This window comes from Morchella importuna, assembly GCF_003444635.1.
Source record: "Morchella importuna strain M04M26 chromosome Unknown Morimp01GS028, whole genome shotgun sequence".
NCBI classification, from domain to species: Eukaryota; Fungi; Ascomycota; class Pezizomycetes; order Pezizales; family Morchellaceae; genus Morchella; species Morchella importuna.
The window spans coordinates 251,439-264,642 of NW_025763425.1; the positions used below are offsets into that span (position 1 = coordinate 251,439).

At 49.0% G+C, this 13,204-nt stretch overlaps 4 protein-coding genes across 4 annotated transcripts; 3 read left to right on the forward strand and 1 right to left on the reverse strand.

Moving 5' to 3' along the window:
* Positions 1-253: 253 nt before the first annotated feature.
* Positions 254-1,011, forward strand: LAJ45_08181 (uncharacterized protein; the record flags this gene model as incomplete). The annotated part of the gene is made up of 3 exons (XM_046117733.1): positions 254-330; positions 390-561; positions 622-1,011. The coding sequence occupies 3 exons, from the start codon at positions 254-256 to the stop codon at positions 1,009-1,011; spliced, it is 639 nt and encodes a 212-aa protein (XP_045969020.1).
* Positions 1,012-1,794: 783 nt separating this feature from the next.
* On the reverse strand, positions 1,795-2,775 carry LAJ45_08182 (uncharacterized protein; the record flags this gene model as incomplete). The annotated part of the gene is made up of 1 exon (XM_046117734.1): positions 1,795-2,775. One exon carries the CDS (start codon positions 2,773-2,775, stop codon positions 1,795-1,797), a length of 981 nt encoding a protein of 326 aa, XP_045969021.1.
* A 5,416-nt stretch (positions 2,776-8,191) lies between these two features.
* LAJ45_08183 (uncharacterized protein) lies at positions 8,192-9,545 on the forward strand (the record flags this gene model as incomplete). Its single annotated transcript, XM_046117735.1, has 6 exons — positions 8,192-8,235; positions 8,331-8,402; positions 8,468-8,486; positions 8,556-9,030; positions 9,115-9,213; positions 9,278-9,321. The coding sequence occupies 6 exons, from the start codon at positions 8,192-8,194 to the stop codon at positions 9,319-9,321; spliced, it is 753 nt and encodes a 250-aa protein (XP_045969022.1).
* A 1,825-nt stretch (positions 9,546-11,370) lies between these two features.
* Positions 11,371-13,015, forward strand: LAJ45_08184 (uncharacterized protein; the record flags this gene model as incomplete). The annotated part of the gene is made up of 4 exons (XM_046117736.1): positions 11,371-11,584; positions 11,693-11,867; positions 11,941-12,677; positions 12,741-13,015. The coding sequence occupies 4 exons, from the start codon at positions 11,371-11,373 to the stop codon at positions 13,013-13,015; spliced, it is 1,401 nt and encodes a 466-aa protein (XP_045969023.1).
* Positions 13,016-13,204: the final 189 nt, after the last annotated feature.

The window sequence follows — 13,204 nt, forward strand, 5'->3', positions numbered from 1 at the left end:
GCCTACTTCTAATTAACTGCATGGACATAAGCTAGACTTCGGGTATCTACAGTCTCGCTAATCTGGCACTAATTCCCGCCCGAGATCTAAAAGCTTATTCCACCAAGCTTGTAATTCGCTCTACGTCACCAGAGCCTCAACGTACCCCGCCATCCCTATCACACCGGTACCCACACCCACTATCATCATCACCATCATCACCATCATCACATCACAGTAAACAATTCACCACCACACCCACAAACAGTCCATCATGTCCGTCTCCGCCAGCAAAATAGTCTCGCAAGAGCCACTCTCCACTCAAGACGCAAAATGGGTCAAACTCGTCAAGTTCCTCTCCCCCGCACTCCTCCTCTCACCTAGCTCCCCCCGTGCTAACATAGCTTCAGGACAACCTACACAGATCCCCACGGCACCGAACGCACCTGGGAGTCTAGTGAGCGCTGCACCCGCCCTCCCGGCGTTGACTTTGACGGCGTCGGGATCATCGCCGTCCTCGAGCGGCCCGGTTTCGAGCCCTGCCTCCTCCTACAAAAGCAGTACCGACCCCCCATTGGCAAAGTACGCTCTCTCCCTCCCATCCTCTTTCCTCACAAACAAACTAACCCGCCGCCAACGCAGGTAACCCTCGAGATCCCCGCCGGCCTCATCGACGCTGGCGAGACCCCGGAAGAATGCGCCATCCGCGAGCTCTACGAAGAAACCGGCTACCACGGCGTGGTCGAGCCGGTTGGCGACGCTGGCGAGCGCAGCTGCCTCATGTTTAATGACCCCGGCATGTGCAACACCAATCTCCATTTCGTGCATGTCAAGGTCGATCTAATGGACCCGAGGAATGAGAATCCGAAGCAGCAGCTCGAGGATAACGAGTTCATTGAGTGCTATCTAGTCCCGTTGAAGGCGCTGTATCAGGAATGCAGACGCTTGGAGGCGCAGGGGGTGGCGATCGATGCGAGGGTGGGCAGTTTGGCGGAGGGCTTTGAGATGGTGAGGAGGTGGAAGTTCTTGTAGAGCTCTGGGCCATGGTTTTAGGTGGGTAATTAGTAATATCAATGGTGCCTTGCTGTGTTCTTTTTCTTAATGCTTTTTTACGATAATCTTTGCTCTATTAGTATTTAGCAACCAGGATGCATGGGAATGCTGGGTGTTGGTTAGTAGTCAATGATTAAAAGTCCAGCATTTTCTTTGCGGACTTGAGGGCGAAGTGGAGCGCCTGGTACCCATAGATCACCTCACCAAAAATGCCCAAGAATAGACGACTTGGTCTCTCTTTTAGAGCTAGCTATGGCAATCCTCTCCCTTAGTAAATATCTCGAGTAGTGGTGCATCATGATCCATCATCCACGCCGAGTGAGCCGCTATGAACGGGCGCCTGGTTATGTATTTATCCTCCGGCGGGCTACTCTTTTAGTACGTACGATTAGGCGCTTAGATGTGATTTTATCAAGCGCCTCCGAGGTAAGTAGGGAGGAAGGGGTTTATGAAGCTTTATAGGGTACCGTTAATTCTCGAATAATCCACTATCCCCGTATTTGTATATTGTAAGTCCGAACCAAGGCGAATTGGCGTATCAAACTTCACGGACTCGTGCAGATACATACGTTTTCTCGCCCGGAATTAAGATTTAGCGAAGCGGGGATAGTGGATTTCTCGAGAATTAACGGTAGTTATCGGTATATCTTTACGGTCATATTATAGTTGAATTATACCGACCTACAATTCATGATATTAGATCCTCATAGCAACCAACAAGCACTGCACTAGTACTTATAATTATATAATATAGATCTATATCTACATCTTTAATCCCGTCCACAACGCCATTGCGCTTAGGGCCTTCGCATCCCTCGTCTCTCTCCACAGATCCTCAAGCCTCACAAGCTTCAACGTAATCTTCTCCCCCTCATCCCTCAACCCCGTCAGCTTCCCCCTCCACTCGTCCAACGTCCCATCCTCAACCTGATGCACATAAGCATAGATCTTCATAAACTCGTCGCTCCCGCCTGGACTCGGATATACCGCCTCCTCCAACCTCTCATCCTCCGCCGCCGCCAAGCTCCCCAGCGCCTTCGACGTCAAATCAATCAGCTTGTCCTCCGCAATCTCAATCCCACACTCCTCTTGTATCTCCTTTGCCGCGGCACCGGCAAACGTCCCAGAGTCGTCAATCATGCCCGCGGGCAGCTCCACCATCTCGAGCGAGCCCGCAGGGATCCGCGGCTGCACGGTGAGCACGACCCAGCGCTCGCTCTGCCCCTTGGTCTTGGTCTCGAGGACGAGCAGGATTGCGACGCTGCCACCGCGGAGGAAGACGGAGCCGGGTAGGGAGGCGCCGGAGGCGGACTTGATGTCGGTTTTGAGCTTGAGGAAGCCGATGCGCGAGCCGCCGAAGAAGTCGACGGATTGGATGGTGATTGAGTGTAGGATGTAGGGATCGGCGTGGAAGGGGTGCTTGGTGTTCTGGGACTGCAGGGAGAGCGAGTGTTGGAGCTTTGAGAGCCAGTCTTTGAAGGGGCGGAACTCGAGGAGTTGGGATTGGGTGAGGTCGGGGGTGAGGTGGACAGTGGTGGACGTGGAGGGGAGGGTGAAGGTTGTCATTGTGCTGCGGCCGAGGAGGCTGTTGTTGGGGAGGGCGAGGCGTGAGCGGGTGATTGAGCGGAAGGAGCTGAGGAGGCTGTTCATGGAGGAGTCTGGAGATACCAGAGACAGCAGCGAGGGGCAGAAAAGGAGGAGAATGGGAACCAAGAGCGATACTATTAGGCTCTGCGCATGCATGTTGGCCGTACGTGGATCAGTGACGTAAGGGTACTGTAATATAGGTATAATTCCAGAAGGCTGTCAAGTATGCATGATCATTTCCTTGGTGGATTTATGGCAACTTTAATTAATTTAGAGGGTTCCATATCATCCCAAGATCATGGGATTGGGATTTTTAGAGCAGATAGTGGTCAACCGTTGATTCGTTGTTGCCGGCGGCGCGGTTTGCGTGCATGGGTGGGATCGACGTTACACAAGGAGTTTGGAACCTGTGATCACGAGATATCACTCGTGAGGAATTCATCCCTGGCGCAGCAATGGTGTGTTCGTTAGACGAGTTTTATAATGAGCGTAGTATGCTACTGGTAGTATGTTAGATTTATCGGGAACCCTCAAGTAACTGTAAGCTCTCAATCCTCTGATGTACTGATGTACTGAGCATTCAATCCATAACTAAGGTGATATTAGTGGCAAGCCGCGGAGGAGATCCTGCAGTGAACATGATCATCCCTTTTGATGTGTGGCTTCTAAGTCGAATGAAAGCAAGAGCGGGAGTGTCATGTAGCCCTACATGTCGTGCACGAACATACCTCTACCTACATAGAATAAAGAACACCTCATCGTCAGTTGGTGTTACGCGTATGCGTAACTCGACAGCTAGCTAATAAACTGGCCATCAGGTCTTTTCTGTGCATCTCCCTCCCTCTCTCTCTCTCTCTTCGCCGTTCATTCTCTATAGAATATATAATCATTTCATGACGCTTCCAGCCAGCTTGGTCGGCCTACACCAAGAATCCAATCATCATGCAGTCAAACACCGGTCCGGAAACGTCACGAATTAAAGAGGAGCATGAATCCTTCGAACTGAATATGCCGCATTGAGAGTTCATAAGTAAAAACCGTACGGGTATTTCGGCACCTCTTATACATTTTCTCTCATCTTAAAACACGTGTGTTGGTGGAGATGATATGACTAACAGTTCTACTAAACAGATACTCATCAACCTAATCCGTCAATTCTGTCAACGTGCTATGTCACGGTCGACCGGTCTCGGGTCGTCAATCCCGTACGATGGTGCCGGACGAAATTGTACAATGTCTCCCTCGGCTCGTATAAGATTTAGTCTTGTTCCACCTGATTCGTACTCCGTACTCGCGGTTTCGTCTCGTCCCTTGGATTCTCGATCCACAACCTAATGGAGCGCACAAGCTTTGAGAGAAGTGTTTAGCAAGGACTTAAACCTTAATACTCATCTGTGCTCCATGTCTACTCAAGGTTCGGGTCTCATATCTTGTACCTAGGGCGCATCACTACCGATTGAGTACGTAGATTTAGAGATTTTAAGCTCCCACAATTGTGCACGCTGAAATTTAAATAAAGACCTCCGATAGCATGTGGATAAGGGGTCCCCATAGCCGATTTAAGCGGAAATATATTCCTTTGGTTGGTTTGGTTGGTTCGTTCGGAGGGACAGCCAGGAGATTTGATTTATGTGGCCATGCCTGCGCCAATCAGTCAAGAGCTGATATGCATACATCGAGGCGGGTCAGCCCCTCAGTGCTTCATCTTCTAGCTCATTAAAGGCCCTGTACGACTCGCTTGGTTGGCCAATCAGTGTAGGGCTGTAATATCAACCAGTAAGCCACGTTGTGCCAGACATCAGCGCTGCTGCAGTGCTGCAAGGGGCAACTAACTAACTAACGCGTATTGTCCTGAGATGCTGCTCTAAACAGACCCGCGAATGTCTAGTTTATCTACACTTTCAATGCTGACGTGCCAATGTGCCAATTTCTCGCTGATAGGCCTCGAATATCAAATGGTAAACGTTTAAGGGACATCCAGTTTAAGTCTGTCACGCCGGTTAGCTCCAAACCATATCTACACATGTGCTAGAATAATTTACTCTAGAGTAGATACATAGCAATCTATGAAGACAGCCTTAAACAGTCATGATAAGACAAAAATTTTGAGTTCCCCGCTCACCCCCCCCCCACCCCCCCTAAACCCACGTGCCTCTTATCAGCATTCTCAAAGGCTAAAACAATATTTGGAAGCAAAGTTGCTTTGTTGGAGTCATTTAGTCACATGATCCGCCTATTTCTTCCTGTTTGTCGCACTATCACGCAAGCCACCTCACGTACGAGAACATCAGGGGGGGGGGGGGGAAGCAAAGCCATATTTGGCAGTTTTTTTCCTCGTGCAAATTCTATTTACCCTGCACTTACATTCTCTGAGAGAGACGCAGACGCGTTATGTCCTGTGGGGGGTTCCTTTCTGATTACCTATACTTTTCTAAAATATCACAACGTTGATACATACAGCCGTCAAAAAAGGATAATGCAGGTACAGCTAGCCCTGATCATTAAAAAATTCCGAGTCAATCAGCTATGAAACCTCCTGGCGGAGCGGGCTGCAAGGACGGCTTAGAACTGGAAAGTGATATGTCTTCAGTGCTTTGCGCTACAGCTGGATCAAAATACATCCCGCGTCATCGAAAAGCACTCGTCCTGGCCGATCTTTGGACGAGAATTCCGTTAATCCGACGATGGATGTAGCACCTGCAATTGCTCAGCTTGTAATTATGGCGTAATAATCTGATTATCTGTGCAGCGTACCACAGATGGATTTTCTGGGTCATGGTAAGTTTACTACCCGAGACAGCTTTATATTCATTCACCATATGTAGCTAACCTTTGCTCAGCTTGCTGAGGGTGCGTGCGCTCGTACTTTGGAGTCTGGGTACTTGACGTACCTTCCTGGTTCTTCCAAATAATTATCATTACCAGTACGAGTTTCTATAATTGGCCCATCTTGTACCTTTCATGGTTCAGTCAAAGCACTTGATGCTTGTCGAGTAGGTACCCGAAGCAACGAAAATTCATTAAGTTCTAAGTCAGTGGAATAAAGGGTCTCCTTACCCGTATTCCAAAGACCCTTGGGGGCTTGGCAACAAAAATGGTAGTGTGACGAACTTAGGTTCATCCGCGTAAAGTTAGTGCATATCTTAATAGGGTTAGGCTAGCGCTTCACATCGATCATCCCGTCTGTGCCGGCTCGCTTGCCGACAACATTCTTCCCATCCCCTGAGTTATCCCCAATTGGGACGCGCATATTCCTAACATCGTAAAAGGAGTGTGGCAGTGGTGTGTGTGTGTTCTAGGCCTCCCCACTGCGGAATGTTTGCACCTATGTACAAGCTTTCGTTGGAGATCATGGATGACAGCTGCGAGTATTGAATTTGTTCCTTGGGACCTGAAGGGAAGGAAGGAAGGAAGGAAGGAAGAACGGCGGAGCACGAGGAAAGAAGAGCCTGAAATGGTGGGTGTTCTGGTACTTACTCCTACTAGGGAAATAAGAAAATAAGCCACTGCGGTTATCTCTATCCCAATGAGCCTTAAATACATCAGCCATCGTGAAGGTCGCTAATGCAGATGTACAGATGTGTTATCAATTGAAACAACAAGTGTTATTCCCTGGTGCCATGCCATGACGGGACGGTGGGACAAGAGTGAATAAGAGGGGTGATGCCTCTGAAGTAATTATAATCGGATAGGTAGGCAGTCCTTCGAAAATCACCCCCTTCCCCCACGCACTTCCAATATCCATGATGGTTAATCGATACATCGTGAAATCGTATTTTCTACTAAGAGTGTACTTTGGGGTGACGTTCATATGTGTAGTAGTTAAGTAGACGACATCGAATTCTACCTACATGCACTTTCCTGTCGTAAAACTTATGCATGATGCGATTTCTCTGCTGTACTCGTATTTCTCTGACGTTTGTGGACGCGACTGATATTGCATGCCATACAAAAATACGCCAAGCTCATGATTTCGGGTGTATGCAATAATGGCCCAGTTCAAAAACGTCAGAGAAATACTAGTATTCAGCTTGGATTTCTAGCGGAATTTTCTTCCACCCCATATTGGTGGGGCTACTATTGCCTGCTGTTGCTAAAGTGCAGGTAACCTTCTTTAGCGGCATATACCCTGTAACACCTGTGCTCGGATCGCTGCTGTGACACCGAAACGGTGCGTCGCGCGCCTGCCTGGCGCACTTCTTCTCTAGAGTCGAGTTGAGTACCCACCCAACGAGGAAGAAACCGCCCCTGCACAAAGAGAGAAGAGGAGAAACCGAACCAAACGGAAAAGTCTTGAAATCGACTGACCGAAACTGAAACTCACGACTTCAGGAACATACATAGGGCGTCTGCGTTATGTAGGTACAGTAGGCACAGTGTGGGTTGTGGGTAAGTATAGATCTCTTGGCTTGCGGTTATATATTCTATTTGGACTGTACCTACGTTGTGCCTACTATTTAATGCTTCAAGTGTTTTCCTCCCAGCGCGAGGTTAGATGTGTCTTTGACTCTTGTCGTTTGATTACCTAGAGTACATACGCGCAGGTAGGTTTCTGATATTCAATATGAGGATCGAGCAATTGATTCGATGACGAGATTTTGAACTTTCCCTATTATTTGGCTCGCCACCTATTGGAGTTTAGGAACGGCTAGGTTGCCGCTCTCCTCGCCACCACAGTGTGAACCGGCTGGCTGGTGAGGTTCATCTGGTGTCTCAGTCAAGCAGCTGGTAGGGGTGGTGGTAGGGGAGAAGTACGATTCCTAGACCCTGCCCCCCTTTCCATTCGCGTGTTTCGTCGTCACGGGCGTCTTTCCTCTTCTCTATCAAGCGTATAAACAAAAAATAAAATCTCTATCTTTAGGTACACAATTTCTACTTTCCGCTGGTTCGACACAATTCTCACTCTATTTTTTTTTTCTTCTCTGTGTAGGTACTCACAACCTTTACCTACTAAGTTGTCTCTGCTACCCATCCACTCCCTCTTTATTCTTGTTCCAACGCACACTCTTTACCTTACCGCCCACGACGATAGTATCAGAGTGGACACTGGACAGCCAGTCCTTGTTTATTTTCTGTCTCTCTTTTCACTCTTTTATTCGCTGCACTGGAATAGCTGCCTACTCTCGCTTATCTTGAAATACTAAAACCTTCCTTTATTTGGATTTTTGCCATTTAGGATCACCTCCAATAAAAACCGGGTTATAGCATCTGCAGGGCCAGTGTTCAACCCTCCAGGATTGTTTTCCTACCAGCCTATCCTGTCTTCCAACAAAATCTAAATCTAAAAGGGCACCCATACCCCCCCTTTCCCATATTTACTTTCTTCAGTTCCCACTTTTTATCTCTCTTTACAGTTGCTAGGGCTTGACTCCTACTACAGCCTACTACTATTTTTTTCTTTCTTTTCTTTCTTCTTTATTCGGTCATTCTGAAAAGTCTATTACTTTTCTGTCATTCTTTGGGACCGTCGTTCAAGTTATACAATCCGGCCTTATTATTATATCACTCGTTTTTTTATTTCTAAAAAAGCTTCGTTCGTTAACTAGTTCGTCTACTAAAATCTACTACTACAATGGGTAATTGGTTCGGAGATCTCAATCTTGGGCTGAAATATGCGTAAGTTTTTACCCTTCTACTGTGCTGGCTTTTTTTTTTTTACATTGCATCTATTATTGGAAAATATATATATCTAACGGAGAGGGTATTTACAGCATCGTTCTTGGGGCATTGATTTTCCTGGTATTTATTGCCGGATTTATGAAATTGTTCTATGTCAGGCAGAAGTAGGTACCCGTAATAATAATTTACCGATTGTGGACGGCTACTAACATTCACCTCCGTGGCACAGGACCAGAAAGATCATGGCGGTATATAATTACTCTACCTAGGAAAAAAAAAATCGTTAATAGACCCATGAGATCTAACAAACTCCACAGGAAGCCAAAGCCAAAGCCGCCAACGAGGAAGGAAAAATAGAGCAAATTGCGCTCAACCAGCGCGAAGAAGGCGAAGGTGATCTTTTCGGTATCCGCGCCCTCGAACGGGGTTTCTACGGCGGTGTCGCGCAGTCCCGCCCTACAACACCCACACCCGCCAGCATGTCCGCCAGCACTCTCGTACAATCCGGAAACATCCCCTTCGGCCAGGGCAGCGCCACCAGCAGCGTCATCACTATTGACGTCGGAAACCCCAAAGGCCCCGCACAACTCCCACCCTCAAAGGTGGCAGTCGATATGCAGCTCAACGTCCCCGACTCCCCAAAGCACCCGCGGTCTCCCGAGTCCCCAAGCTTCCCGAGATCGCCCAGCCCGTTGTCGAGAGGAAGCTCACCACAGCTCGAGTCGGATATTCCAAGTAGTGGGCTCGGTCTGAATAACTACTCGTCCTCCAATGGAGGACCGAAAATACAGAGTAATATGACCCCGATCCGTAAGGTGAAAGAGCCAACGAGAGGCATGACCATTTTTTCTGACGCGGGCTCTGTGGTCGATGAAGACTCTCCGCCTAGCTCCCCTGCGGGAACAAATTTTAGTCGCCCCCCTCCACCGTCGCCACCTAGGCCGCAGATTAAGATTGATGGACCTATAGATGATGGTAGGTTCTAAGCCTGTTTGGTTGTTGGAGTGCGTCCTGTGTGACTTACGGGCGCTTATTATAGGTGATGAGCAGAACCAGAACGAGAGGTTTCCGTCGCGACGATGAGGGGCGCGGGTGCTGGAGTAGGGGCGGGTAGTAGCAGTAGTGGTGGTGCGGGTGCGGGCGCGGGTGTCGGTGCGGAAGATCGAGAGGGAAATGGTAGTGTGATGATGATGCTTGGTGTGGATAATGGGGACTACAACAACCGGGTTTCGTCGGGGTCTCTATCAGACGTCTATGACTCGTATTATGATGGGAAAAACCGGGACTCGGGTTCCAGTACTGCTTGAGGCCAGCTTCGTTCGACCTTGATAATATTCGCCTGAAAGCGGCATTACTTTTACGAAGAAAAAAAATAATTGATTATTGAAAGTACCCTTTTTTTCACCCGATGGACGACACCAACAAAAACCAAGATATTTAAAACGGCCCCCAAATTCAACAACATGCCCCCCCTAACTGTGTCCATGTTCGTGCATACATATTCTTAATATAATGCTGTAACTTGTCAACACATACGCATCATCACCATCTCATCACCTTCTCTCTCTTTCTCGCTCACTTACATTCACCCCCCGACCGGTCGATCGCGATGTTTTATATGACCCTTATTTTCTGTCTTTCTTTTTTGTTACTGTTTGGATGTTTCTACCACTATTATACAACAACCAATGTACAGGCCTAGCTCACTCATCATGTTCCCAATTGCGTGTATGATTGTGGCGCCTTTTCTATATTCTTAATGTTTTTTTTTATTGGAATTGGAATATTCCAGGTTCGGATTTCTTTTATCCTTTTTTTTTTTTTTACCAGCGGGCTTGCGTTTTGCGATTTTTTTTATGTAAAATGGAGGATGTTTTTAGCTTGTGTGAATGGAAGAAGAGGAGAGAGTAGTGGAGAGGAGAGGCGAGGTGAGAGCTAGATACTAGGGGGAGGTTGAGAGAGGGGGGTAAAAGTAATACAGGGAAGGTGGGTGGGGATTGTGATTTTGTGAGATAGCTGTACTGTACCAGGGAGATGTTCAAGATATAGGTATATATACTTTGCTATATACATACCCCCTCGAGTTGTTATGTCATAAGTAGTTGGTATATTCGTGCAATTGTCGCTGTATCTCTGTCTGTCGTGGTCGTCGTTGTGGTTGTGGCCGGTTCCCTATGTCTTTGTTCTCAATCGAACCCCCCCCCCCCCCCCCCCCCCAACCTACCTACTAGCTAGGCAGGCAGGCAGGCGGGTGGCCGCAGGCGCGGGTGCGAGTGCAGGTGCGGCCGGTGCCATTGCATTTGTTCTTTTCGTTTTTCGTTTTCGTCCCAGCTCAGCTTACTGTGCAAGCTGACGCTGGCCGGCCGGCGACTTGAATAGTATTTATCTACTTGTACTTAATATCTAGACGATAATTCCATTGGCTCATTTTTTTTTGCTAGTCATCAGCAAACATCGGGACGTCAGCCCAATGGCAGGCTTAAGCTCTAAGCACAATTCCGGGCACATTGCGTTAATTCCAAATAGTGGGTGGTACTCTCTTCACGTGCAATGGAGTGAGTGATACCCTGTGCGTTGCCTACGTAGGGTGGTGAGGAGTGAGAATTGGTGATACCGACCTACTGTGAGTTGAGTTGAGTTCAAGTTGAGTTGACTGACGAAAAGGGGGCTATCCGCCGACATGTGAATGTGTGAATGCCCTGTGTAGGTACCTGTAGAGTATCTACTTCCATGTAGACATGCTCTATCCAGTTAGTAAATGGTTCGAGGTTGGGCGTGGAATGGTTCGAATTGTGGTCTGTTTTTTTTGTTGCTAGGCTTTTTCTTTCCTTTTTTTCACGTGTCAGACCATTGCAACAACCGTTTTCTTACCCCTTGAATTGCCCAACCTTCCTTTCCATGCACCACAACGAGTGTTGAAAGAACAGAGAAGAGAAGCTCCCCAGCCAGCCACATCCACATAAAGACTTACGTTGCTGCCCCCCCGAGTGTTTCTCTTCTTTTCTTTTTCAACCCTTTTGCATCTCACCGGTGCTACACTCTTGCGTTACTACCTTACCTTGCCTTACCTTACCTTACTTGCTATCTATCTACCTCTACCGGCCTACCCGTAAAGCTTAATACAACGACCCAATGGCAACCCAAATGAAACCAAAGAAGCGCGAAAACTCATACGACGTCGTGATCGTCGGCGCCGGCGTCCTCGGCTGCGCGCTCGCCGCTGCGTTCGGGAAGCAGGGCCGCCAGGTCTTGCTCTTGGAGCGTGATCTGTCGGAGCCTGATAGGATTGTGGGCGAGCTGCTGCAGCCGGGGGGTGTGGAGGCGCTGGTGAAATTGGGGATGAGGGGTGAGTCTTTTTATATTCGTTTTGTTTTGATTGAATGGATGGATTGGATTGATGATGGATCGATGAGAGGATCTGATTGATGCTGATGATGCGTGCGGGTGATGGTAGATTGCTTGGAGGGAATTGATGCGATCCCGACGTATGGCTATGAGTGTATCTACCACGGCGAGAGGGTTACGATTCCGTATCCGAAGGGACCCGATGGAAAGGCGCCGGAGGGGCGGTCATTCCATCACGGGAGATTCATCATGAAGCTGCGCGAGGCGGCAAGAAGAACTCCGAAGTAAGTCTGCGGGCGTGCGGGGGTGTATATGCGGGGCGTGTGTTGCTAACCGGCGGGTGAATTGTAACAACAGCGTCACGATCATCGAAACCACCGTCCGCGACGTCATCAAGAACAATGCTACAGACCAGGTCCTCGGCGTCATCTGTAAGCGCAAGGGCGCCGACGCCCTCGAGGAGCACTACTTTGGCGCGCTCACCGTCTCCGCGGACGGATATGCGTCCAACTTCCGCAAGAAGTGCATCAACAAGAAGCCGCAGGTGCGGTCCAACTTTGTTGGGCTGGAGCTCAAGGACGCCGTGCTCCCATCGCCGAATCACGGCCATGTGATCATGGGCAACAACCCGCCGGTGCTGGTGTACCAGATTGGCACGCACGAGACCCGCATGCTCATTGACATGCCGAAGATGCCGAGCGCGAAGGACGGCGGCGTGAAGGCGCACCTTAAGAACGTGGTGCTGCCGGACCTGCCCGAGTGCATCAGACCGTCGTTTAAGGCCGCGCTCGAGGCAGACAGGTTTCCCAGTATGCCGAACTCGTTCCTGCCGGCGACAACGAATACGACGCCGGGGATGGTGCTGCTGGGAGATGCGATGAATATGAGACATCCGCTGACGGGAGGGGGTATGACGGTGGCGTTTAATGATGTGGTGTTGGTCACGGAACTGTTGAGCCCGGCGACGGTGCCAGATCTGGAGGATACGGATCTTGTGTTGAGGCAGATGTCGAAGTTCCATTGGCAGCGCAAGTCGTTGACGAGTGTGGTCAATATCCTGGCGCAGGCACTCTACTCCCTCTTTGCCGCTAACGGTTCGTCTCCCTCTTCCTCCCTTACATATATATAAACCCCCTACTAACAAACAGAAACAATAGACGACCGCCTCCGCACACTCCAAAGGGGATGCTTCGAATACTTCCGCATGGGCGGCCAATGCATCGACGAGCCCGCCGCGCTCCTTGCCGGAATCATCAGACAGCCCATGGTCCTGTTCTACCACTTTTTCGCAGTCGCCTTCTATAGCATGTGGATCATGTTCGCCAACAGCGCGGTGGCCACCTGGCCGATAGCGTTTGTCAAGAGCTTTGGAGTGCTGTATAAGGCGTGTGTGGTGCTCATGCCGTATATTTACTCTGAGATTAGAGCTTAAGGGACAGGGACACAGGAGGAAGAGGGGGAGGTGAGGGAGATGAGACTTCTTGTATTATAGACTTTTTCTTCTTTTTTACTTTTTTACTTTTTTTTGATTTTTTGCTGTTGGTAAAGCGATCGACTGTTTTTATTAGGGGATGAAGATGTAATTGTAATCTAATGAAAGGCTGAGCGAGGGCCGGGGGCT